Source organism: Clinocottus analis, unplaced genomic scaffold (assembly GCF_023055335.1).
Source record: "Clinocottus analis isolate CAN_PGR_092001 unplaced genomic scaffold, fCliAna1.0.p SCAF_24, whole genome shotgun sequence".
NCBI classification, from domain to species: Eukaryota; Metazoa; Chordata; class Actinopteri; order Perciformes; family Cottidae; genus Clinocottus; species Clinocottus analis.
Genome location: NW_027175976.1, coordinates 1,727,424 through 1,754,714, shown reverse-complemented (window position 1 = coordinate 1,754,714; position 27,291 = coordinate 1,727,424). Strand labels below are relative to the sequence as shown.

The 27,291-nt window shown below is 47.9% G+C and overlaps 1 protein-coding gene across 3 annotated transcripts in view; it reads left to right on the top strand.

Annotated features, from left to right (window-relative positions):
* The window catches only part of kcnh7 (potassium channel, voltage gated eag related subfamily H, member 7), a 51,815-nt gene extending 24,524 nt beyond the window's left edge, over nt 1-27,291 (top strand). The window contains exons 4-18 of one of the 3 annotated variants that reach the window (XM_068591044.1): nt 133-615; nt 1,309-1,329; nt 1,875-1,898; nt 2,781-2,995; nt 6,841-7,266; nt 13,556-13,787; nt 13,868-14,035; nt 14,278-14,477; nt 16,925-17,168; nt 19,197-19,396; nt 19,921-19,990; nt 21,243-21,527; nt 22,765-22,912; nt 24,357-24,543; nt 24,699-27,291. In XM_068591044.1, the coding sequence (XP_068447145.1) occupies nt 133-615; nt 1,309-1,329; nt 1,875-1,898; nt 2,781-2,995; nt 6,841-7,266; nt 13,556-13,787; nt 13,868-14,035; nt 14,278-14,477; nt 16,925-17,168; nt 19,197-19,396; nt 19,921-19,990; nt 21,243-21,527; nt 22,765-22,912; nt 24,357-24,543; nt 24,699-24,977 (3,182 nt within the window). In that variant the 3' untranslated portion in view covers nt 24,978-27,291. The remainder of the gene's footprint in view (nt 1-132; nt 616-1,308; nt 1,330-1,874; nt 1,899-2,780; nt 2,996-6,840; nt 7,267-13,555; nt 13,788-13,867; nt 14,036-14,277; nt 14,478-16,924; nt 17,169-19,196; nt 19,397-19,920; nt 19,991-21,242; nt 21,528-22,764; nt 22,913-24,356; nt 24,544-24,698) is intronic. The other 2 variants (XM_068591045.1, XM_068591046.1) reach the window with 2 other exon arrangements.

The window sequence follows — 27,291 nt, the reverse complement described above, 5'->3', positions numbered from 1 at the left end:
GGGGTTTATGGCAATCCTACTAGCTCATTAAATGACCATAAAGTCAGTCGAACAATGTGGTTACCTAGCTATCGACCGCCTTAGATGCATGTCTATATGAAATAACATGACGGTAATCTTGTTCTCTCTCAGGAAAAGGGAGATTCTTTCGCTTCCGCTTCCCGGCCATACCCCTCCTGGGCATCAGCAAGCAGTCGCTGCCCCAGGAGGACCCCGACGCCGTCATGGTGGACTCTCCTCGCCACAGCGACGGCTCCGTGGCCACGCGCGACTACCAGCTGCCCGCCACCCGCGAGAGCTGCAGCCCGTCCTACGCCAACGACACCCGCGCCCTCATCGGCCCCAGCCACTGCTCCACCCCCGTGTCCGGGCCCCTGGACCACTCGTCGCCCAAGGGCCCCTGGGACCGGACGTACCCGGACCAGGCCGTCACCCAGACCCACCGCCGGAGCGAGGAGGAGGACACGCTCGTTGCGGCGCCGTCAATCCCGGGCCTCACGCCAACCGCCTCCAGAGAGAGCGTGTGCAGTATTCGCAGAGCCTCCTCCGTGCACGACATGGAGGGCTTCGGGACCAACTCCAAGATGGCGTTCAGGGACAGACACGCCAGTGAAGGTAGGAATCTTCTGTACCATTTAGTTTGTCCATCTCACTTTCTCAGCTATCTTATTGTGACGTTATTTAAATATTTGTGCAGAGACACTAAAAGACTGTTTATACATTCCTACGCTGTGATTGGCCGGTCTGCATTTGAGGGCGGGACTTAGCCATGAACTGTGACGTGCTCACAGACGGATTAAATGAACTAAATTAATGAAGGACATTTGTCTCCCGTGTTCTCAAATGTTGTATTTCATAGTAATTGACTTATAAAGGAATTTATTACAAGTGACAAACATTAACTATAATTTAGACGTTATTAATTGCCAAATTCACTGCGGTCCCGAAATAGGAGATTGGAGATGTGGCGTCTCTTAATCATTATGATAGCGTGTCACCGTCTGTTATTGATCTCCCCTTGAGTCTCATTAGCCTGCTGGCCTTCATCTGGATGAGGGTGAAAGTGCTCCAGACTGACCGTTTTCCTCCAGGCCAATTAGTCCCCCGCCCGCCTTATCTATAATCCACATCCAAATAGCTCCCAGTGGCTGACACAGTAATCCGTCTACTTCACAGTAATGAATTGTTCATGGGGACAGTCGCAGGGGTTGGATGCCAGCCTCTCATTTGTCATCATAGACGCACCAAAGAAATACCTCTCACGCCCCCTTTTTCCTTTTTTTTGTGTTCTCCTTGCTGCCGTCACAGACAATGGCCGCAACATTAAAGGTAACAAACGGCAGCATCTTGAGCTGTTAGTCTTCGGCACGTCTAGCGGATAACCTTTGCTGCACAATGAGCCTGCCTGCTGCATGAGACCCCCCACACAGAGGAGGTTTACGGTTGAATGCAAGATGCCCCGGTGGGGCCGTCGTACGCTCTCGTGCCGGAGCCTGGAAACGCCGGCACGGCACGACGGGACTCGCGGCGCACACGACCTGCTGATCCTCAGGAAAAAACAAAACCCACCGCACTGACTTCTGCACGCGCTTGCATGAAACAACACATTCCTCTCTGATTTATTTATTTTTCTTCAATGAAGAAAATCAATGAAGTGCTACAAGATGATGCCTCCCACTGTCTGTAACCTCTGGCTCCTTGTTGCCGTTTTAATTTGAATTCTTAACGCTCAAACGTGCCCTCGGGTCAGCATCTAGACTGACGATGCGCTTTGTTTCCTGGTTGATGCTCTGATGTGTCTGTGAACATAACGACTGACCCTGAGACCCATCCACTTTCCACTTTACCCCATTTCTTCTCTCCCGGTTTGCTAGTGTCTCGCTCCTGGATGGCCGGGGGTATGGCTTCAGCTTTTCTCCCTTTTTTTTTAAAACTTATTCTTCATGACTGCAATGACGTCTCCCTCACCGTTGCATGTGTTGACGCTGTGCATGCAAGCCCTCCTCCTCCTCAGCTGTCTGTTCCTCCGTCCTTAACCCTCAATCACTGTACTGTACTCTGTGGAAAAAAATTGTGCAACGGTCCTCTGCTGGCTCACAGGGCTGAATCAGCGTGTGTGTGCGTGTGTGTGTGTGTGTGTGTGTGTGAGAGAGATCCAGAGGACGTTGTGTGGTATGAGGAGCAAACATTTAGTACATTCTGGGGTTGGGTACCATTCACATTTGAACCCTACCGGTCCTTTTACTATCTATGAAGTGCAATGTTATTTATTTCCAACACAAAATAAAACCCTTCTTAACCAGGGAACAACGTTTTCACAAGAAAACTAAGGGAAATTATCATCGTTTTGACGTCTTCCTAATAACATCACTACAGTATCTTTAGACTCACACACAACATATACATATTTACTCCAAGCTCAACACTTCCTGTTCCCCTTTCAAATGATGAAGGAGTGTTTGTTCGGGACCCAACCCTTAACTCAACACACCTCATCAGATGTTTGACCCTCTGTGTTTGATCGTACATCGACTCATCCTCCTCTTCGGCCCGCGGCGTTCTTCATTATCTCGTAATGAGAACCTTTGGAGGGGCCGCTCCGCCTCCACGGCGCAGCGGGCGGGGCGGCGTTTATCTGTTGTGTTCTGCGTGTCTCACTTCCCATCACGAGAGAACGCCAACGTCCTCCGACGTCCGCGATTTCAGACCATCGACGTTGCCCAAAGACGAGGCAGCTTTGACCGACGCCCTCCCTCCCTCTCTCTCTCTCTCTCTCTCAGGGCCGCTCAGCCAGATCAAATCCAGCCTGCTGGGCTCCACCTCCGACTCCAACCTCCACAAGTACAGCACCATCAACAGGATCCCCCTCATCACGCTCAACTTCTCCGAGGCCAACAACGAGAAGAAGTGCCCCTCCCCTCCGTCCTCCGAGAAGACCATCATCGCCCCGAAGGTCAAGGACCGCACGCACAACGTCACCGACAAGGTCACGCAGGTAAGGCGTGGAAAGCCTAAATATGTAGCATTAACGTTTGTCAGTACTCACACCTGGTTTGGCTTTTCTGTACCGCGATCTCATTTCCAATCCTGATTTTCCATATTTTTATTAACTTTTTAAACCATTTACAAGATGTGCAGCACAGTCCTGGCAGTATAATTTTAATATATATGACATATTTGAGCTCAGCGAAGGTGGAGTCAGTGATTCTGCCCAGAGGACGTTGATGATCTGTGTGCTTTGTGTCACTTTGTTTAGTTTCCCCTTCCCGGAGCCAGGCTGTGTGTGAACACAACCTTTTTATTTCCAGCGCACACACAATAGACGGCGAGCTTATCCGTTGGGTTTGGCAGAACGTGTATTGGATTTGAATCTCTGTGAACTTATCTAAAGACGAACTAAAATGTGCGCTACAAATAGAACCAAACGTACCGCCAACGACACTAAATAAACTATAATGCATGAGACTAAATCTCTCTGCTGATGTATGTGCATCACCAGTAAATCTGTCGAGCTAAGCTGTCGTGATCAAACCATCTTCCCCATTAAAATCCTCATAAAACATTACAAATGTCATTTTTCCCTTCCAGTTACAGGACTTTGCATCCCTCCCTCGGTGGTATATAATCTCTTACCCAACCGTCTATTAATAAATGATTGTTCTGAACAATAAATAACGGCACAGGACATGTATAGATGATTGTATTAATAATTCATACCAGCGGTCTGAGGTTGTGCAGATGGAGTGGAGAGACGTTGGCGTTCAGCGGTAATGCTCGTGGTAATATCGTTTACTTTCCCCACAAATCACTCTCAGCGATGAAGAGCAGCGCGGTAATTGAAACTCAAGGGGTTTGATACGTAGAACCCGGGAGGTTTCCATCACTTGCAGCAGATAATCGGGGAATCTCTTACCGGGTTGCAAGTCTCGAGTTACTGACGGAGGTTCAAGGTCGCGCTCACCTCTGAGTCGACCGCGCTGTAAGTCACTGTATTCCCAGGTGGCCCCGAACCGCCGATCAGGTCTCAGATTAGCATTTTGTCCATTAAAGGTGGAACGGCTACAAGTTGACCCTCAGCTGAAGGCCGGAGACGAGAGCCAGAGCCACAGAAGAGCACGCTGACCTCCAGATTCAGCATTAAAGTCAGAGTTACTCAGCAGCAGGGAGGGCCGGCCTGTTAGCGGCCTGTTAGCGACCTGTTAGCGACCTGTTAGCGGCCTGTTAGCGTCCTGTTAGCGGCCTGTTAGCGACCTGTTAGCGGCCTGTTAGCGACCTGTTAGCAACCTGTTAGGGGCCTGTTAGCGGCCTGTTAGGGGCCTGTTAGCGGCCTGTTAGCGGCCTGTTAGCGGCCTGTTAGCGGCCTGTTAGAGGGCTTTTAATGGTGCTTTGTAACATGTGCCACGCTAAAGGACCTGAGGGCCATATGCTGTGTAACTCGCATGTGTGTGTACACACAAAACCTTAATATTTCTGATACTCCGGCTCCTCGCAGAACTAATCACACGTGTCTGCGTTGCATTGAAATAATCATAGAAACAAATGGAGGAATAAGCCCCGCGGGGATCGCGACGGATCTCCGTCTCCATCTCCATCTTTCGCCGCCGCAGTTCTAGGTCAGTAAACCGTTCTCTAGACGTCCGACTGCGAGGAACACACACGCAGCAGCAGATGTCTGGAAAGCCGACTCCGGACTCCCGCGAGTTCATTTGAAGCCGCGATGAAGGCGAGCAGACCGGCGCTCCCCCCTGGCCTCCGCGGGCAGATGGGAGTCTTCGTCCAGGAAGCCGGCCAGCTAAGAATGGCCGCTCGCACGCTGCGAACATGTCGCTGCGCGCAGAGCGTCAGATGCCCACAATCTGAAGCCCGGCCCTCTGCTGGGTTCGGGCTGAGTGATGAGGTTGTTCCTAAAATACATAAAGTTTGTTCTTGAAGGGTTAACGATAACAGAAACATGAAACGACACTCCTGTCCTATAAATAATAGCCCGTCCCCGACAGCGCAGGCTAAAAAAAGGAAGCTAGCGCTCATTTGCATTTTGTTTGAAGCCGCGCCAACGCGCGCATTAAACCCACAGGAGAGCGCTCGTTTGCGCCGATTGCACATCGCTACAGTAGGAGGTTAAATAATTAAGATGGGATCTTTTATTTAGCCAGAGATGTTGTTCTGCCAACCCGACCGGCTCCTCCCCGGCCGGGTGATGCGTCGTGGGGCAGAGCCAACATCTTGTTTGTATTATGCTGATGTGATTTATTTATGCTGGGAAGTGTATCATGCTGTTAAGATTTGTCTCTGATTCAGGTTTATTTTTCTCTAATTCTTTGCCGCATGTTGGGACGTTTTTTATGTCGTGAAACGTTCACGCCGCCATCTTAACCAGGACGCCAGTGAAAGAGATTATAAATCTGAATGGGTTCATCGTATAGAAGAGTAAAAATATGCAGGGTTCTCTCTGTGTGGTACTTTTCATCCACTTTCTTTGCACACAAATCCATTTTGGGGGACAGAAATGTGAGCGGCGGGATTTGGACGTGGGCTCAGATTCCACATCGAGCCGAGAACGAGCGTCTTGGACACTCGGTTTATCGAAGCGGCGGCTCGATGAATAATAGAAGACACTTTGATTTTCAAAGGTCGTCCCGTACGAGAGGGTCAACGCGCTTGACCCTCCACGTCGCACAGAGGGCGGGACTTTCTAACAACCAATTAAAGCACTCGGGCTTCGGCCTTTTTGTTTGTGCCGTACACATCGTCCTCACCGGGTCGTGAAGGTTCAAGCCGTAAGACTCTTCTCTTCGGTTTCATTCTCTCGCTCGCCGGGACGCGGTAATTGTCTCGTCTTCCAGCTCGTTCCTCTCTCTCTCTCTCTCTCTCTCTCTCTCTCTCTCTCTCTCTCTCTCTCTCTCTCTCTCTCTCTCTCTTTGCATTCCTCCGGAGAGCTGCAGTGCCCTGAAAGTCAGACACTTAGAGGAGTAGACGCGTCCTCTGCCCGCTCCAATTATTACTTCCAAGTCATTGAGACTCTTATCCCAAATGGTCCGTGACGCCGCTGTAATATTGATGTTAAAAGCCATTTAGGTATAAATGGTAACTGTAATAGCAGAGACAAGGATCATCGCTTCATGCTCGAGGCGAACCTCTGTCAGGGTTTCATGCAGGCTGTTGTTTTCTTCGTGGAGAGGGATCGTTTTTACCCACAAGAGAATCACTTTTGTTTTGCTTTGAATCGCATTAACATTTTGCTGAATTTAACATATTCTCTCAAACTACAAGACATGTTTAAGATTCATTGTCGCCTCATCTGCGTGCAGAAACACTGGACAACATGTGAAACTAGTTTCCTATTAGCCAACAGGCCAGTGATTCAGTATTGAACTTTCACAGTTCGGGTCCTCGTGTAGGACAGGTTGAAATAAAATTTAATGAGCAAGAGCTGAGATATTATTATGTATTATTCCCCAAACACTACACTACATTTCCCATAATGCAATAGCATATTTTCCTGCGCCTTTGCTGCCTTGTCAATGCCCACGTCTCTCAAACTTCTCACCCCCGGTGTTTAAGTCATGCTTTCTGCAAAACAAGACGAAAATACGACTTTTTTGCCTTTGAGTAAATAATGATCTTCATGCACAAAGGTGGAGAGAAAACATTTGAAGACGATCCAATATTTCCAGATTAAAGTGGTACATTTACCACAATCCTGTGCAATCTTCTTGTGTCTTTCAATTCTTTTCATGACACTTAAAAAACGGTTTGTTTTCTCATGAATTTGTGACTATGACCTCAGAGAATCTCTGCGTCTTCTCTGGTGAATGTCCTGACAGCGTTCCTTGCCCTCAGGTTCTCTCTCTGGGAGCAGACGTGCTGCCCGAGTACAAGCTCCAAACCCCGCGCATGGACAAGTGGACCATCCTCCACTACAGTCCCTTCAAAGCCGTGTGGGACTGGCTGATCCTGCTGCTGGTCATCTACACCGCCATCTTCACGCCTTACTCCGCCGCCTTCCTCCTCAACGACATCGAGGAGCAGAGGAGGCGCGAGTGCGGCTACTCCTGCTCGCCGCTCAACGTGGTGGATCTGATCGTGGACATCATGTTCATCGTGGACATCCTCATCAACTTCAGGACCACGTACGTCAACGCCAACGAGGAGGTGGTCAGCCACCCGGCCAAGATCGCCATCCACTACTTCAAGGGCTGGTTCCTCATCGACATGGTGGCCGCCATCCCGTTCGACCTGCTCATCTTCGGCTCGGGATCAGATGAGGTGAGGAGCGGTTATGTCGACATTTACAAGGAACTCTAATTGCCTTGATTTTGTCGGTACCTGTGGGCAAAGTGAAAGTGTTTCCCAGCACCAGATTGCCTTCAGACTCTTATTTAACTGCAGCAGGCGTCTGACAGTCTGCTTCCCAAACACTGAGTCACAAGGAGGCAGTTGCCTGGAGGATGACCCGGCTCTGCCATCATCCTTCAATCCAAGCAGTTCGATTGGGGGGGGGTGACCGTCGCCCTTTAATCAAAGGTTTAGCAGGTCAATCCCCGGCTCCACTAGTCCGTGTCCATGTGTCCTTGGGCTGGACACTTGACCCTGATTTGACCCCGTAGGCTGTGTGAATGTCGGTCATGACGGGCAGGCGGCATCTTGCATGGCAGCCCCTCTGACCAGTGTGTGAATGGATGATGATGAGCGTTGAAGCGCTTTGAATGGTCGGAAGAGCCGCAGTGGCCACCGCACACCAGGATTAAAATGTGGAGCACCAGACTGGTTGAAAGGAAGATGATAGTTTCTGTGGTTTCACTGCGAGCGGATCATCATCTCTCCAGTTAGACTACTCGTACAGATAGCTAGTGCCTTCACATGGCTGTCACCAGAGTACAGGAAAAGAAGAGCAGTCGTCAGAGGGTCGGCGGTTCGGGCCCTGGTCCCTCCACTCGCATGTAGAAATGTTCAGATCAAGACGCTGAACCTGGAGTTGCTCCCATCGCGGTGAGAGCGTTGGTGGCCCTGATGAGCAGGTGGCATCGTGGGTGTGTGTGTGTGTGTGTGTGTGAATGGCAGAGTGCTGGCGTGTGTCTTAAAGTGCTTTAAGGGGGTCAACCAGACTAGAAAAGTGCAGTGATGCTGCAGCCCATTCATCATTCATGTCTTCAGTGTGGGCTGCAAACTGGTGGAAGGAATCCCTCGTGCATCTTTATTCTGTCATCAATGTGTGTGTTTTTTTTAAAACTTTTATCGGAAACGTTTTCCCCTTTCAAAAGCTGAGCCCCTCGTGGTGACGCGAGGCCAGCGGTCATGTTCTGTTTCTGAGCTCTTCGGACCACTAAAGCGATCTGACGCCCGGCTGTCACATCCGCTCCCCTCCGCTCTCTCTTCAGCGGAGCCTGGAAGGCCCCCGGGCGATCGAATCAGTTCAAAAAGGTCTCCGCCTCCCTAACCGCTCTGCCTGCGAGGAACTATTTTGCTTGTGCGTGTCTGAGGGAGAAGGTTGAGCGAGTTATCTGAAGGCTCAGAGAGCAGCTGAGAGAGTGCAGCAAGTTGACAAATGTCATCGTGAGCACAGCGCCGGACAGTTTCCTTTTGTATTCAGAACCCACACACACACACACACAGGAAACATCCCAGGTTGATGTATGTGTTGTTTATCGGTAGGTGTGTATTCCTGTAGGGGGGGGCGGCTCGAAGCCGGCAGTGAGTGGCAGGTGCAGAAAGCCGAGCGGACAGCTGAGCGGCGGCGTGGCGCGATGTGCGTCCCCGTCACGCGGCCAGATGACAGAGTGTGTGTTCCCGTTACCGCTCGTGTCAAAAGCACACAGCGGCGGGACGAGAGGAGCGACAGGAAGACGTATTTTTAGATCCTCCGATCACCGAACGCACCTGAAAATAACACGTCGGTGAACAGTTTTAGCTCTCGCCTTTAAGGTGCGTTATTTTAGCTCTTTGTGCAGAGACTATTTTTAGACACAATCCCGTGCGCCTTAGTTGCCTGGAAACCATCTCTGACAATACGGACAAGATTACATTTTTTTTTTTTTTTTTGCTGATTCCATTAGAAACACGGCTGGTTGAAACCTCCCGTGAGAGATTTCTCCGTCCGTGCAGGATTGCAGCTGTGCAGGCTGCACAATGGAAATATGTCCTGGTGTTACATTTACATACAGGAATCATCTGAGTTCCTCCATCGTATCATTTTCATAACTATTTGCCTATTTTGTCCATGTGCACTTGTGCCGAGGCTGAGGCAGTTGCAAATCACGGAGGTTTGGTGTGAAAATGTGCTCCGAACCAATATTTAAATATTTTTTTTTGGGAGTGGATCCTATGGAAGCCCATGTTCGCCACACCAAAATAAAAAAAAATATTATGACCCCCCCAAAAAAATTAGGACCCCCCCCCCTCATCTCCCTCCCAAAAAAAACTTTTTAATTTTTTTTTTTAGTCGTAATTTTGTATTTTTTTTATTTTTTGGTCCAAATTTTTATTTTTTTGGTTCCAAATTTGTATTTTTTATTTTTTTGCTCCTCATTTTTTTTGTGTGTGTGTGTGTGGTGGAAATGGGCTTCCATATGATGCACATTAACAACAATACTTCTTCCCCTTGAAGCTGCAGTGATCTTACTTTGAAATGAGTCCATGTGTTGGTTCAGTCGTCCCAAACACTGAGTCACAAATTAACATAAACTTTAGTCCACAGTGTCGGGCTGTAATTTGTCGTCAATGAGGCTGTTCCACTAAATTGACCATTAAATGGATCTTATCCTTGGGAAAGAGACATTTAGAAGTGTTCCATCCCCTTTCTGAGATCAAAGTGCAGCTCTTAAAAGCAGATTTTCAATGTACATTATCATGCAAATTATTCAAGCTTTGTTTAATTAATGTTGGAGCAGACCGTACAGGAAATGCCCTCTCGCTCCATTATGCTGCAGAACCTGCAGCAGCAGCTGCTAAACAGAGAGAGAGGAGGCGGCTGCATTGTAACCAGCAGCCCCCGCAGTCTCACTTTAGCCCTACTGGAGTGCTGCAAACGGTCCGAATAGACACAGACGGGTGCTGAAGTATCACTCCTCAATGTGCACAGTTAAACTAAAGACAGCTGTGACTCGTGCAGCTTTGCTGTATTGAACCAGAAACGCACAGAACGGTCGCCAAGTCTGCAGATCCCCTCGGCCCGACGGCCTCTCCCAGATCACTGCTTCCGTTTCATGCCGTTTGGTTCAGTCTTGCTGCTCTCATCAGCATCTTTTGTTCCTGTTGCAGCAGGAAAAAGTCCCTGTCCATTAACCAAGCACCGCCCAGACACAGATGGCGTCGAGCTGGAGGACGCGATGAAGCATTTACGGATGTTGGAGACCCAAACGGAGCTGAAAGCGTGCCTTCATACGTTGTGTGTCTTAAAAAGTGACACTATGTCAGCTGTGGGAAGCTTTGTTCCAACAATTTATTGTTCTTATGAGTTATAACGGCGAACTTCAAACTAGAAAAGTGAACCCTTCCATGTTTAACATCCCCGATCACACGCCGCGTGCCGTATGCCGCCTCATCGGACCGGCAGCGCCACAACCAAGGCGGCCCGTGCCCTCCGGCGCCGACCATTCAGGGCTCATCCGTTCCGATGTATGATTCATTCACTGCTCGCTCCGTCGGCGGGAGGAAGGGCCTCGCCGGCCGGATGCGCAGCGGTGAATGATGGCGGTGATTTAGGGGCGAGATTGGGACGACGGAGGCTCGTTAATGGAGCCATCAGAAGCAGCTCCAGCGCGCTTCCTCACCATGATGGAGACGCACTCTACCTCCATGAATCATCTTCAAAAGAAAAGATAAATAAATAAATACATCCACTGGCCCCTTCCTGCTTTTAAATAATCAATTGTTTTGTCCCCTCTCACCTGTGCATGAGGACTAATGCAGATAGACGACTACTCCTCCTTCCCAAGGATGTTAGGATGATTGTCAGGTGATTGCACAATACGGATGGATCAGGACTCGTGACTTGTATCATGTATCAAAGAGTAAAATAGTGATACTTTAAAATATCCCAGAAAAAAAAGTCATGCTATAGCACGTCAAAAAAAAATGACAAAAAAAGTTTTTGTAACAAAAATACTACAAACCTAATGGAAAGATGAAAGCGTCAGGAGAGAAGTAGTTTCATCATATTATTGTCATATTTACATGGAAACAAGAGTGAAATTGTGATATTTTAAAATATCCCTAAAATAGAAAAAAAAAAATGGTGTGTTAACCACACTTGATGTCAAATACAGCAAGAAACCATGCAGGTGCACTGTGATGAATAGCTCACCTTGAAGGGTGAAGGATCAGAACCCGGGAGGTTGTGGGTTTGAATCTCAAGAGGCTAATCTTGTTTTAAGGTGTGTTAACCACACTTGATGTCTAATAAAACTGTAGTCTAAGTGATTCTACACACCCGGTGATCTCTATAGAGTACTGCTAAAGTTGCAGTATCTCAAACAGTAGGTCCTGTGTTCGATTCCCAGGTGACAGTTTGTTTAAATTTGTGTTTCACGGTCGCTCTTGTTTCACTGGTTCAATGTCATTCACTAATGAGCTACATGGGGACTTTAGCACAGTGGTATCAGTGTTGACCTACAACCACAAGGTCGCATGTTCAATACCCAGCTGAGTGGTTGTGAGTTCAACCCTCATGAGTGCTTCAAGTTTTTAGGTCTGACATGCAATGACAAAGTCAAATATGCAAAGACCAGAGTTTCAGGTGTGAAGCGGACTGGTAGTGCAGTGATGAGTGCACATGGAATCTGTCCTGTAACAAGAGTCTGTACGTGTGGGTTCGAATCCCACTCATAGCCAAGTCGCTGGGCTTCTGAACACATGAGGAGGAAGTTACGTAATTATTTTCTGCGTTTAAGAGATTTGGGGCGTCGTAAAATGCGTCCTTGGCCCAGCTTGATCAGTGTCTGTCCTGTAGCTCCTGTGTTGCTGGTTCAATGCCCGTGTCTCAAGCTATTACTACAGATTGGTTGTCTGGACCAAACCACCGCCGGGGAACCAGAAACCCGGCGCTGGTTGCTCGAGACAACAAATCTGGTGACAACCCGAGACATTGAATTAAGCTGGGTATTGAACCAGCAACCCGGGAGTTACAAGGCAAACGCTGATCAAGCTGAGCTATAGCCGCCCAGCAGCACGCCACTTCTAATCTCTTTAAGTACCTACGAGTGAGATTTGAACCCAGTAAGTTAGTACTTAACTCACTCCTCACCCTGCCTACATCTTCCAAAATCTTGAAGCACTTTTGAGGATCGAACTCACAACCACAAGCTCAGCTGGGTATTGAACATGCGACCTTGTGGTTGAAGGTCAACACTGATACCACTGTGCTAAAGTCCCCATGTAGCTCATTAGTGAATGACATTGAACCAGTGAAACAAGAGCGACCGTGAAACACAAATTTAAACAAACTGTCATCTGGGAATCGAACACAGGACCTTCTGTTTGAGATACTGCAACTTTAGCAGTACTCTATAGAGATCAGTGTAGCATGAATTTTTTTTTTTCGACGTTTGCCATGCCTGCCATGACGTTTTTTTTCACTTTTTGCAATATTTTAAAATGTCATTATTTCACTCTTTTTTCATGTAAATATGACAATAATGTGATCAAAATGTCTCTCTCTGGACGCTCTTGCCTTGGTATTAATTTTGCAGTATTTCATTTTTTTGACTTTTTTGTTCGACATGCTATAGCATGACTTTTTTCACTTTTTAGGACATTTTAAAGTATCACTATTTGACTCTTTTTTTTCGTGTAAATACAACAATTTGATCAAAATGTCTCTCTCTGGAAGCTGTAAATTCAATGGAACAGAAAGCAATGTGCAGTGTGTGTGTACATTCGTAATGTACGCAGTCTATTGTGTCAGTGTGTGTGTGTGTGTGTTCATTGAAGGGCTCTAAGCTGTCACTATTGATAGTTTTCAGACTGTTGTTTTGAGACTTTTTTCTCCAAATGACTGGGTATAACTGCTGATTTAGTTCATATATTTGATTTTGAATTAACTTGAGGCGTTGTCTAACTTGATCCAGGGGAGAGAGCAGTCTTGATTTTGATGTGTATGGGGTTTTTTATTTTTGTTTTGAGCCACAAACAGAAAAATATCAGCAGTCAAAAGACAAACAACATAGTCCATGCATAGTTTTCAACCAGTTACACCTGAAAATGCCATCTGCTATAAAAACATCGCGGTGCCATCTCGATAACTAGGCAACACTAGCTTGCAGTTTATAGCTGTGCCCACATATTACACAAAATAGTTCTGTATCTGCTCCTGAAATATGATTCACATGAATGCAATATTTAACTCTTTACACACCGTCTGGACTTAATAGTACGTGAAGCTGCAGAAGGATCAAGATGAAACCAGCAGACATAATAGTTTTTAGTTTAATCACAATAAGCGGCTTGCACTGAATGCACTTTTGATTTCTTTACCTTAATTGGACCACGTTAACTTTTTCTTCACTGTTCAGACATGCTGACTAAACCCTGTGCGTCCCCGTTTGGGTTTCCCCTCCAGACCACCACTCTGATCGGCCTGCTGAAGACCGCCCGTCTGCTCCGGCTGGTACGAGTCGCCCGGAAGCTGGACCGGTACTCCGAGTACGGCGCCGCCGTCCTCATGCTGCTCATGTGCATCTTCGCCCTCATCGCTCATTGGCTGGCCTGCATCTGGTACGCCATCGGCAACGTGGAGAAGCCGTACCTGGAGCACAAGATCGGCTGGCTGGACAACCTCGGGGTGTCAATAGGTGATCCTCTGTGTTCGAAAAGAACTAAAACAGTTGTCTTGTAGTTTTTACATGAACTTACATGTGTGTATTCATTGTAGGAAAGAAGTACAACTACAGCGACCCCAGCTCAGGCCCCTCCATCAAAGACAAGTACGTCACGGCGTTGTACTTCACCTTCAGCAGTCTGACCAGCGTGGGCTTTGGGAACGTTTCCCCCAACACCAACTCCGAGAAGATCTTCTCCATCTGCGTCATGCTCATTGGATGTGAGTGACAGCTGACTCACAGGACATGCAGTGTGAAAAATGCTGTTATTACTGCAACCCTCTGTAATCAGGGTTACCTGACGCAGTATTTCATTTTGCTATCGTACAAGCGTAAAAACATTTTAAAGGATTTATTAAGTGTGTTTTAAATGTGGTGCGGCGGCAGCAACGGGGGTTTTGTTGGTTCAGTGTACACGCAGCCTCCGCGGCTCAGCGGTCAACCCGTGTGACTTCTCTCCCAGCTCTCATGTACGCCAGCATCTTCGGGAACGTGTCCGCCATCATCCAGAGGTTGTACTCCGGCACAGCCAGGTATCACCTCCAGATGCTGCGGGTCAAAGAGTTCATCCGCTTCCACCAGATCCCAAACCCGCTGAGGCAGCGGCTGGAGGAGTACTTCCAACACGCCTGGACCTACACCAACGGCATCGACATGAATATGGTACGAAAAGAGTGGGTGTGGCCTGTTTTTACGTTGTTTTAATCTAAAGTTACATTTGTGGTTGCTCTCCCCTCTGCTGCTTCTTCTCTTTTCCCAAAAAATCATGTGTGACTTTCAAACCATCCTGTCACCATCATGATTATACAGCACAGGTGAAATGAAGCCCCAGTTAATGCTTGTGCGTACGGTAACTCTTTTCTCCTGCTGATGCCTACTGTCCGTGGTACTTATATAAGTTTGTCTCTTCCATGTCTGCCTCATGTCAAATGGAACGATGCCACCACTCTGGTAAGAGCAGGAGGTACATGTGTTGACTCTACTGATGATGTGAATGATCCTCAGTGGTAGAGCCTCCCCTAGCTGTGTTTGATCCCAGTAGTGGAGTGATTTCACCTATTTCAGTTCAGCTTTTTGTTGTTTTTGCACAGAAAGTAACATAGCACTCCAGTTTGTTTAGTTATTTCCCCTCAAACATGCATGTGGTTGTTCCCTCGGTGTCTTACCTGTAACGCACACGAACACGTGGTGTAAACGGTTGCTGTGATGCCACATCATAGATGTTTTACGGTATCTACTTGTGCATGCCAGTTACTGCACACACAACACTGGCATGCCACATTAAAGGGTTAGTACAAGATGTTTTGAAGTGTGGTTGTATGAGATATTAATGTATATATGTGTATTATCTATAGTAGATGGCAGTGGTCACACCCTCAGTTTTGAGAAACAGACACGAGTAAAGCTGCTGCGGAAAGCAACATTTATTTTAGACAGTTTATATGTACGCTATATTTACAAAATAATATTTTTTCTCTGCTTCATCTCGCCACCAGACATAACTAAAATCATAATCTATGTTCTCTTTAAAGCTCCAAGACTCCATTGAGGAAAAACAATAATTTAACTTGCTGTTCCACAATGGGTTAGTTAGTTTGTGTTATTGTGTGACTATGAACTAACACTTTAAAGTCACACAATAGCAGGAGACACAAACGATCCCGGCAGCGTGTGAGGTAGAATTACAGGAGTCTGGTGTTTTTGAAGAAAACGTAGATAACAGCTCCAGTTCCCTGTTTGAAAGACGTCTGACGTCAAGATAAAACTGAAATAATCTAAATATAGCGTGAACTCAAACTGATGGAGACTTTTCTTTCATGTGTCTAAACTGCGGTACGTTGCTTTGGTCCCGTTCTGATCCTCCCGTCTGTTTCTCCAAACATCTCCTGTAGATAACACACTGCAGCTCACACAACCCCCACTTCAAATGTCTCAAACTCTCCTTCAACCGTGGACTCGCACGCGGCCGGCCTCCAGGCCTCTTTTTTTTTTTTTTTTAAATCGGTGCATTCAAGCGCCGCCCCTATGATATTCATCTGCTACCAGAGACGGAGTGAATCACGCCTGTGAGAGTGGGCTCAGCCTCGCCGGGCGCTGCCAGGTTTCCCTCCCTCTGTGGGAGGCTTGGCGGCACGCTGCGCGGTGGCACCTGCGCTTGCCAAATGTTGTTCAGTCTTTCCTTTCCAAATCTACTGATCGGGTTTTGTTCTGAGCAACAAAAACACACAAAAAAAACACAGTTGGTGGCTACAGTTCTTTGTGCCGTGCTCGTGTCATCAGCACATTGTATCTCATGTGTAAATGACAAAGATAACGTGTGTTTTCTGTCCTTTATGTGTCCTCCAAGTCCCTTCCTCCTCACCTGTGTCTGTTTTGGTGTTAAAGTCTGAACAGAAAGTCCTTTACAGTCCGGTCTCGTTGTCCGGGGATCATTAGCGGTTTTGTCACTGTATCTTTGTCTTTAAGGGTAAGTGTACTTACTATAAGTATTTTATGCATCAGAAGCTCTTAAAAATGGTGACTTTATAAAAAAAAGAAATTGTTAAAATGACTTTTCAAAATATCTTTCAGTGCATTTTCTCCAGTCTCCCAGGCTAACTCGGATGGGTAGGAGTCAAGTTTTAACATTTAATGCTTATTTCTATAACATTTTTACTACATACATATTACAAGTTCTAGTTCTAGAGTAGATTCATCATCTCTGGACATAAAGGCAGTGAAACTCTTGACAAAGACAAACTTAAAAAGTGCAAAAGTATCACAAGTACTCAGCGTGTTTTCTCTGTGCTGTCGTTTATCTGCAGCTTCTCGTTTCTAAATGTTGCGTCTTGTCTCTCGTCTGCTGCTGAGCGGCTCAGTCAAAGTCTCCCGTGTTGAAAGACATCGCAGCATTCGATGGGTTTTGAGAAGAAGGAAAGAACACAAATGGCAATTGTATCAAATTTCTCTGGAAAAAAAACAACAAAAAAAATAAAAATTGGCTGCAACTTCACCACAAACCAAAACTCAGCGCACATTCTCCCTGCACGCCGACGCGCCGACATCTTTTTAAAGACCTCGCCCGTTGACCGCGTCCGCTTTGACCCGTGTTTCACACGCAGGTCCTGAAGGGTTTCCCAGAGTGCCTGCAGGCGGATATCTGCCTCCACCTCAACCAGACCCTCCTCGAGGGCTGCAAGGCCTTTCAGGGCGCCACCAAGGGCTGCCTGCGGGCCCTGGCCATGAGGTTCAAGACCACCCACGCTCCGCCCGGAGACACCCTGGTCCACGGCGGAGACGTGCTCACCGCGCTCTACTTTGTCTCCCGCGGCTCCATCGAGATCCTCAAAGACGACGTCGTGGTGGCCATCCTGGGTGAGTTCGCTGCGTAGTTTCCACGCGCTTGTTTGCATTCTCGCCAAGAGTTGGATGAGAGGATGAGAGGATGGATACCTCTCGTGTCTGTGAGGTAGATGTTACGCTAGAGCCAGGAGACGTTAGCTGAGGTAGCTCGCCACGCTACAGCTCACGAATTGACAAAAAAGGAGAAGCTATTTATTTGTTTTATGTGATGGAAATATTTCCTCTGTGAGCCGACTGACTTCCTGGAGTCACATTGAAAACAAGTGCTTATGCTAAGCTAACTATGCTTCACATACTGATTTATAATGAGTGGGTTATGATTGATGGATCATTTCTTGTCATTATGCAACACAATGATGCACAACACAATCCAGCTGTAGCCCATTTGTAACACAACGAACACATAAGGAACGCAACAAACAGTCGCACATTCCTGTGGTGCATTTTGGGAGTTTGCATCATAAGGAACGTAAAACGGCAGCAACAAAAGAAATTCTCTGGGCGGATCATAAGGCCGACATCTTCACATAAACAAATCTACATTAGGAAAAACAAACGTACTGCTGCTTTCATCCATCTTATTTTCCTGCAACCAGGCGTCAGACAGCCAGGAGCATGCTGGGTAATGGTTTAGCCTCAGGTCCTAGCTAACATACGCCTATCTAACCTTCAGCAAGTAAGTCATAAGACAACTGGCTGCAGGGTATCGGGTCTGAGGACGGATGGGCTGTAGACGTAGAACCTCTGGCCTTCATTCAGCGTTCCTGCACACAGGAACACGTCGAATTAGCCGACGCAACAGCTCACAAGCGCTGGAAGCACAGACGAGCAGTTAGCTTCGGCTGAGTTTCCCTCCATTAGCGGAGACGCGGGTGGGCCGCCTAAATGAAGACGGGCCCGCCGTGCTGTGCCGCGCCTTGTTTGGCAGCCGCGATCCCTGTTGGGTACGTCGTGATAACTTCAAAGAGCACCGCGGCCGCCGCCTCTGAGGGGAGGGGGCGAGGAAGACGAGGGAGGAAGACGGCAGAGGAGGAAGAGGAGGGGAGCAGATTGAGGAAGCATGAAGAAGAAGTTTGTCGGCATGTGTGATGCAGTTTCTTAATGACAGGAGCGACGGCGCCGCGAGGCATCATCAGCTGCCTCCAAATGTAATCACGTCTCATCTCACCAGCAGGTGGATCCATGAAGACTTTACTGCTCCAGTTTCTTCCAGTGAGCTTTTATGGAGGCCAGTAAGATTTGGGGAAAAAAACAGTGACACATTAGCGAGGTCGTGATAAGAGAAGCACGGACGGTGAACTTGTAGGTCACATGTTCTCAGCTACGGCAGCAAAACTGCATTTTCATATATAATATAATAATTATGTGAAATGGATGGAAATGACTGAATATTAAAGCTGAGAATGAGATACAGGTGACAAGTAGGCAACAACAAACTGTACACAATACATACAAATGAATTATTATGATATGTTATTGATTCATTTTCATAATAAATTTAATTTAAAACATTTTTAAGATGCTATACCTCAACTTATTCATGAAATACTACAGTGTGCCTTGACGTTTTTTCCTTCATTCATGATAACTTAAAGATGAATGCAGATGGATCTGAAGCTGCTGCCTCAAGATTAAACATCTGAAGTGACATTATGATCTAATTAGTGACATGAGATTCAAAAAAAGGGAAATAATGCACTCATAAGTATGTATATTTATATACAAATTCAGTTGAAGAGTTATGTAAAGGATTGACGAGTGATGGAGTTCGGTAATCTGGAGGCTTTGGGCTTCAAGGGATCCGGGTCCATCGGTCACTCCTCACCAAACGAGTCGGGACTGTTCGGTGTAACTTCCGCGCGGACAGACGACTTTGAGCGAACCCTTTTTTTAGACGAGCGCGATGCCCTCCGGCCTCTTTAACATTCCCACACTTCTCTGCTCGGTGGCCCCGACTCTTGCATCACGTACATACACGGTCCCCCAGCAACACGGGACGTTGCTTCTTGATGAGCCAACGAGTCGGTTACTTCTGTCCAGGTAAGAACGACATCTTCGGCGAGATGATCCACCTGTTCACCAAGCCGGGGAAGTCCTGCGCGGACGTGCGGGCGCTGAGCTACTGCGACCTGCACACCATCCAGCGGGACGAGATCCTGGAGGTGCTGGACATGTATCCGGAGTTCGCCGACCACTTCCTCACCAACCTGGAGCTGACCTTTGACCTCCGGGATGAAAAGGTAAGGAAGCCGCGACAAATACATCAAAGGCCTTTCTGTGAAGTCCATCTTTTGTAATTCTGCCTTGTGGATGGATGAAGCGCATGAACGCCTTTCTCATTCGTTCCCTTTAGTGCGTCATGAAGCTCGCGGGCTAATTAAGAGCCTTTTCTTTACTCCGCTATCGGCTGGACGAGCAGAGACAGAGAGTCGGAGAGTACGAGGGCGGGGCGGACATGTTGGACAGGCTGTAATTAGGATGAACTGAGTGTAATGGAAAGATGTGTAAGGCTCGCGTCACAACGTGAACCAGAGCCCACATTTGTCAATTCAGTTCTCTTTTAAACCAGAGTGCACTCTGTTGTTCAGGACTACACAGACAGGAGACGGGCAGTAGTTTATGTCCCTGAGTTAAGTGAAGCGCAAATACATTGCAAATGCTCAACAGCAGAGTCTTCCTCTTCATCCTGCAGCAGCTTCACTGTGCGTTCATGTGCGTGTGCGCTCGTGTGGGTCGTGAGGTTGTAATCATTGTGCTTTTACAGACGACTGATTCCAACATGGACGACCCCGACGGTCGAAGACGAGTGTCCTACAGGCGGAAATCCTCCACAGGTCAGCTGAGACGCCTCCTGCCTACTGTGCATCACATGTCATGTTTATTTACTTCATATTCTACACTCCTCTCTGTTCCTGTTGCTCCAATTCACAGCAACATACTCAAAGTGGACGATGAGATTGTGACACGATGGCGTCTGCTCCCAGATATCAAACCGGGCGTTTTGGAAACTTTTTTATTATACAAACTATTTATATAAAAGTTTATGTCGAGTGTGTTTCTGGAACGTGTTTAGGAGAGATAAGCCGCGCAAGCTGCTCATTTTTGATCGACGGCGTTTATTTAAAAAAAAATTCGGGCGTTTTATGGCAATGGATTCTGGGATGAGGAGTTCCTTCACTCTGAAGTTTTGCTAGTTTTGTACCGTTGATTTAAAAATATTGTTTTGGTCCAATCAAATGTTTTCTGGTCCCACTTCTATGAGAAAAATCACTTCTCAGACCGCAGCAGTTAAACTCTATTAAGTTGCTCTTTATAGTCTTCTTATCTAAAAGGGGAATAAAACATAAACTATGATTTTACTTTTGGTGGAAAGGAGTCTGCCACACAGGATTAATGACGACCTGAAATCTCCTGCACAACAGGCAGAATGCTGAGCATTAGCGTGTGTGTGTGTAGAGGTGTGTGTAGAGGTGTGTGTAGAGGTGTGTGTCATTTGCACCTGATGTAACGGAGGTAACCGGCGTGGACAGCTGTGCATAATGGCTCTGTGCTCTGGAGCAGCAGCGCTTTAATCAGCGGCTGCAGATTGATCTCCGTCTCTGAGCTGCTGCCTGCAGGCGGCCGGAAGAGATCCCTCACACACACACACACACACACACACACACACACTGGACAAGACATGCAAGACGCCTTTTCATTGTGGACACATGCACACAGACGTGATGATGCATCAACATTATGACGAATTGATGCTTCTATTAGTTGGAGGGAGTTAACGTCCCAAAGGTACTCTCCTCCTCCTCCTCCTCCACCTGATGACCAGTTCACTAAGCTTACTTCAGGAAGTCAGGCTCATGTTCAGGATATTCTGTCATTAATGCAAGCTTGCACAGTTAAACCCGCGTGGAGTGACCCGACGCACCCGCAGTAGTTTAGCTTATAAAAAGGCTCGCTGCAGAGTTTGTCCTCTGTTCAACCCCAAAGCAAAACACTCGCTACCTGTTGTCAAAGATAATGAGGCCGCCCCGGCGTCCCCAGAGGACGCGACGCAGCGCTCGGCTCCCTGATTAGCGTTTCTCCCTGCAGGCTCGCACAACAAGGAGCCGGCGGCCGCCTACGGCGACGCCAAGCCGAGGAGGCGCGCCTTCGCCCCCGCGGCAGCCGAGGAGACGAGGGAGTCCGCCGAGGAGGGGGAGGACAACGAGGAGGACGAGGAGGAGGAGGAAGAGGAGGAGGAGGAAGAGGAGCAGAGGCCCCTGTGCGCTGGTGTGCCGGGCTACCCGGTGGTGAGGGACCACGGCGTGGGCGGCGCGCTGAGCGGCGCTACGGACGCGCCGGCCGGAGACAACGCGCAGAACCAGACGTATCAAGGTGACGACGCAGACGCAGCCGCCATGTTTGTTCCTGCAGTTCTCATTGTCTTCTATATTTCCCAAACACATAACTATGATTTAAACGGTTTGAATCCATCTCTATGATGCAAATGACCGCGTTTGAATGGACAAAACATTTCCTGCATATCTGCAGGCTCGCCCTCTAACGCTGAACTCCAGATTGGTAATTGGCTCAGAAGTTAATTTAGAAGGGGAAAAAAAGCCCCAAATCCCTAAACTCCCAGAGGAGGAATGTCACACCTATTAAAAACCCCAAACAGGGATTATGTGTCATTATGGTGAAACCTAAAACCCACTCAGTGATAACACATAAGAGGATTATATCCAGCGGCCCGGGGGTCACCGCGTGTGATCGTAGGTCATGACCACATAAAGGACTTACAGGAAACGTTAGGTAAAATCATGTTGACGTCGCTCGTGCACATTCACATCTTTTTGAGGAAATGTGAGAGATGATTTTAATTGTGGAAAGGAAAGGTAAAGCGAGTAAAGGGAGTTATGCAAGTTGTGTAGGTCTGCAGGGTGCAGCAGCCTCACAGAGAGATGCATCAGGATGGAGATCCCCGGCAAGCTGAGAGAGAAACCCTCTCCTCCTCCGTCTGTCTGCTGCACCGACAACACACACGTTATGACACGCCTGAACCACCACGACACCAGCAGTGCGAACAAAGCTCCTGCTCACACACTTAACGCACACAGACACACACCGGCAGCGCTCGCTGCAGGGCGGCCCTGGATTTCAACCACTCGGTGTGATATGAGATGATGAGGTTATTTATATCCCATAATTCAGCCGTTGCAGCCAAAAGAGGACCAACTACATACAGACTCACAGATGTATGGTTTTTATAATCTCAGAATATTCACAGTTTGTGTATTTACCACTTGAGTCTCCGAGACATGTCAAGGCTTCTTCCCTGGTAATTAACAACTTTAATCTTTAAATCTCTAATTAATTTCTCTGAATATGACACGAGCACAGAGGCTCGCGCTCCACCAGGTGAGCTATCGGGGAGAACAAAAGTCAAGCGAGGGTCAGATGTGTGTTTCCTCTGCAGGAAAGATGTCAGGACTCAGCAGGCGGTAAGCTGATCAGAGCTGAGGAAAGCTGAGCGATGGCAAAGGCACGAGAGGGGAAGACGCTTCCCTGGAGGCGCCGTTCTAATAACACATTTACCGTGTGTGTCTGTGTGTGTGTGTGTGTGTGTGTGCAGACGAGTGGGTGCGTCAGCGTCCCGTCGAGGGCGCAGAGGAGTCGGCCCGGTGTCGAGAGACGCCCGCCGGGGAGGACGACAGCGACACGGACCTCACCTATGGAGAGGTGGAGCAACGGCTGGACCTGCTGCAGCAGCACCTGAACAGGTGAGGCCGAGAAGCGGCAGCACGCGTCACGCCGTCCGCTTCGCTTACATCCAGAGACGCACAGCATCAGGACCGCGCTTTTCCGATACGCCCTCCAACCGTGAGGATGGAGGCGCTGGTGATGCGTGGCCTCATTCATATAATCCCTCCTCTGGCTTTATCTTAAATCCCATCATTGTTTTCAAAGAGGAAAGTCAGGCGGCATTTCAATGAGCTAGTCGCACCTTTTGTACACACTTTTTAAAGATGTTAAAGAGAACTGCTTTTGTGCAAAAGGTTCTGGAAAGCCTTCGCTGAACGGAGCCTGACAAATGTCAAGTGATGTCACTTCTGTCGGAGGACTTTTGTAGTTTGAATAAAAGGAACGAGCGGATCGACGTCAGGTGACAAAGCGGTGGGCTGAGCGGCGGCTGCAGGCCAGGAAATCCTAATTTCTTCTCAGATTCTGAGCTGTGTTCCTTCAGAAGTGACTCTTGGCGTACAGGTAGTGGAACTAACGACACCTTTGGGCACAGGTTACCCTTTTAGGCGTGTTATTTTCCTTCAACTTCACTTCAACAAAGTCAACTTTTCAGATTCTGGCCCAGACGTTTCGGGCCAGACGCCCATGTGAGCGGCTCGTGTGATTCTGGGCTCGTGCGCTGATGCAGATGCCGGGGGAGGCGGGCAGCGGCTGTCTATTTATAGATTTATAGACGTCCCGCTAAGACTGGTGACGTCATCCTGTGGAGGTCGGGGTGGCGTCGTGAAGTTTTGGTGCAGTTACGGTGGACAGGGAGGGACAAAAAGGCTAAACGCATCGGTCGACTTGACCCCAAATTGCTCCCGCAGGCCGTTGTTGCGGCGCGTTGCTGAAGACTGGAATCCTCCTCTCCGCTGTCTGGAGGTCTGCTCGCTCACTTTGCTGACAGAAAGGTGTGAAGGAGAGAGGTGATTCACCATCTGTCTGCCAGGATGATGTAACCTGCTGCATTGGGTGATGACACGCAGGAGCTCAGTGTTGTGGTAGCAGGCGGGTTCACCTCCTGGAAGTTGTTCCTGCCTCATGCTCCCAAGTTAAAGTCCCATGGAAACAGACACCAGTGGTGGAAGTAAGACTTAAGTACAACGCAAGTGCCTGAAAATTACACTTTGTATTTTAAATGTCCTGCACTTGAGACCTCTATCCCACTTCAGAGTACTTAAAGTACATTTTCATGGTAATACTTCTGCACTTGAGTACGTTTCTCTTACTTCTTATGGAGTATTTACACTCGTTCTGTCATTCCTGGAGGATGCTGCACACAAACATCGGCATTTATAAGATGGCGCCTCCCCCTAGTGGTTGTTGTTAGTATTGACCATAATAAGGGGAACACATGGCATGCAATGTTTCATACTTTTTGTTTTCCCCTAAAAGAAGTATATGTTGATTTCCCTCCATGTTTTATTCCGTGTGCATCAGACTGGAGTCCCAGATGACGTCAGACATCCAGGCCATCCTGCAGCTCCTCCAGAGGCAGACCACGTCCGGCCCGCCCGCCTACAGCACCGTCACCTCCAGCCCGGAGTACCAGAGGCCGGCCATCCGGGTGCAGCCGGCGTCCCTCCAGGCGGAGCTCAGCCTCGACCCTGCGCCCGCTCGGCCACAGGTACGCCGCCGCAATGATGTGAAGCCGTCGTAAAACACTGTACATGCTTCTATCCCGTGCCGAGCATGTCGAGCGTCTGCAGCCGCACGTACTCGGCACTTCCTTCTGATGCGTCGCTCTTTAATTTCTCCGCCTGTGTGCTTTGTCTTCTTCAGAGCCCCGGACCAGAAAAGGCCCAGACCAAATCCAAAGAGACCCCGCCCCCGGTCGTCCTCACGGAGGCGTTCCCAGACGGGAACGTTGTTGGACCGCACGAGGGCGACGCAGCGCAGAGACACACGCACAACGGGGTGGACGCCGTAGAGCAAACCCAAACCCAGCCGGCCCCGAGGTCTCCGTCCGGCCGACAAGCCTCTCTCCCTGACGTCCCCAGCAGCTCAGGAATGTCGGGACTCCACAGGCCCGTTTCTGACCCGTGGCTTCCAGGAAAGTAGGGCCCGCCGCCCCGAGCCCCGCCCCCCCCCGAGCCCTTCGACGTCGACCGAAGGTCTCCTCTCAAGCTTGACTCAGGGTCTAAGAAAGAGACTGTATATGCAAAGGGAAACAAACTGTAGACTTTCTTCCATTCCTTTTCGGAAAATTCGCCCAGCCCCCCCCCCCCCCCCTTCCCCTCCTCCCAACTCTGATTTAGATGTATAAAGTCCATTTATACAGAGGTATTTATACACTTATATTATTACCATATATGTAAAGTCATCATCTACATGTACATACTTCAAATAGAACACTGCCAGCAACGCGAGGCACCCGATGTGCTTTTTCTATTATGCATGTTTTGGTTTCCTTTGGTTCTGGTCGCATGCTTCTCACACTCTGCATCTCCCCGGGCAATCAGGTGTGATCTTGGCATGCTTACAGACTACTGTAGCTATCAAGTCTCATTTTCTATGACTCTCCCCCTCTTCACAGGGACAAAGCTACTTGAAACTCTTTCCGAGGCATTTCTATATCCCACTGCGCGGCTTTGAAGTTCATCTTTTATCAGCAGCTTCGAAGCGGTCGACAAACCCGAGGATATGTGTCTGCTACTGTGCCACAACCGATTACAGTCGCTTCTTATTCAGCTCCAAGTACAGGACAGTGTCGTGAACATCCCGCAGCACAAAAAGACTTTTGTCAGTCTTTGAGAGCAATAATGACGAGCCGGTACAGGAAACGAACAGAGCCGTGGTATCTTTGGACAGTCACTCTGGAGATGATTGTATTCAACCTGAACAAAGGAGGAACGTCCGTTAACATCTGAGACAACGAAATGAACGCTTCAAGTCGTAGCTTTAGATTTTAAAACGCGTAATTGCCATTTAACCCCCTGCATCCTGTGAATAATCCGTTAGCATGGTTGTGCAGGCAGTTTTAACGAGTTCTACAAACGACAAAGAGTCACCATCCAGACCAAAAACCTTTCGGCAGAAAGAGACCGTTTCCCTCCAGACCAGTGAAACTAGTCGGTACCGAGTCGTGACTGAACACTTCCAGTCAAGAGTTTAAAAAAAAAAAGACCGTATTCTACCGGTATCGTAACCTTTAACCAGCCCAGTGCGTGATCTTAGACACTATGACTTTATAAACATCAATATTTCTAAGATACAGTAGTTTTAAACCTGCAGACAGCGGCCCTATTTTCAGACAAAGTACATTTTCCATGATAGAGAAAAAAAAAAGAAAGAAGAATTTAAAGGCCCTGAACTGCCTGTACGTGATGTCCTCACTAGTGTAGGTAAACCAGACAGGAAGCGACCTCCTGAATCTTCCACCCAGCTGAACTGACGGTCCCACGTGTTAGTTATCGGTTGCATGCTTTAGGTCTTCCATTGAATTTACTATTTTGTAAAAAAAGAAGAAAGAAACTAAGAAAGCATCATAAGAAAAACAAAAGGGTTCGTCATGTTTTTGGGCCGAGGATGCAGCTCCGCCTCCACTAGCCTTAGCTTTATAAGCCTGCTCTCGCCTTCACAAATTACTTCAATCCAATGCAACTAAATCCTGCTTCTCCAGCGTCGCGTGTAAATGTAGAAACCAGTTTAAAGTGCACGACAACAAGCTCATGTATTGCATGGAGGCCGCCCTCACCGGCCTGGTAAGAAGGTCTCGATTCATCAGAACTCATCCACACGTTTAGAAACGACGGCTCATCCTATTTTTGGAAAACAAAAAGTTGATTGCCATTATTTTTCTATGTACTCTTATTGTTTCTGAACCCCTCGATGTTAAAGTGCAGTGAACTGCTGATGGAAGAAGATGAACGCGATGCACAGCCTCTCAATGTAGCAAGCATGACTTCAAGCTGGACGCTGCATGTCCTGTACCAGTTTGTCTTTCACATCGTTTCTACATACTCTTCACTTACTCCGCTTTATCGCCCGAAAACCTGAGACGTCAGAAAAGATGGAGGCGGTCACGACGGAGAGCGCGTTTCCTTTGATAAGCTTTCTTTCGAGCACAGATGTAGAACAAAAGTTGCTGAAGCCTAACTCGACACGTCCGACGCCTGAAGAGTCCGCTGAACTTTCACGGGATTTGCAAACTTTTGCACAGATTAGAAAACTTGCTGTACTGGATTATAAATGTCACTTTTTAAATCTAGTGCTGTTCACAATTGTTTTTATGCATTTTTTTTAATGTTTGCCACTGTATTTTATACAATGCACTTAACAGCTAATTTGAATGTTTCCGTTCTTGACTATTTAAAGAAATGAAATATATCGTGTAAATAAACTGGGAAAAAGAAATGCGCAATTGTATAAATTA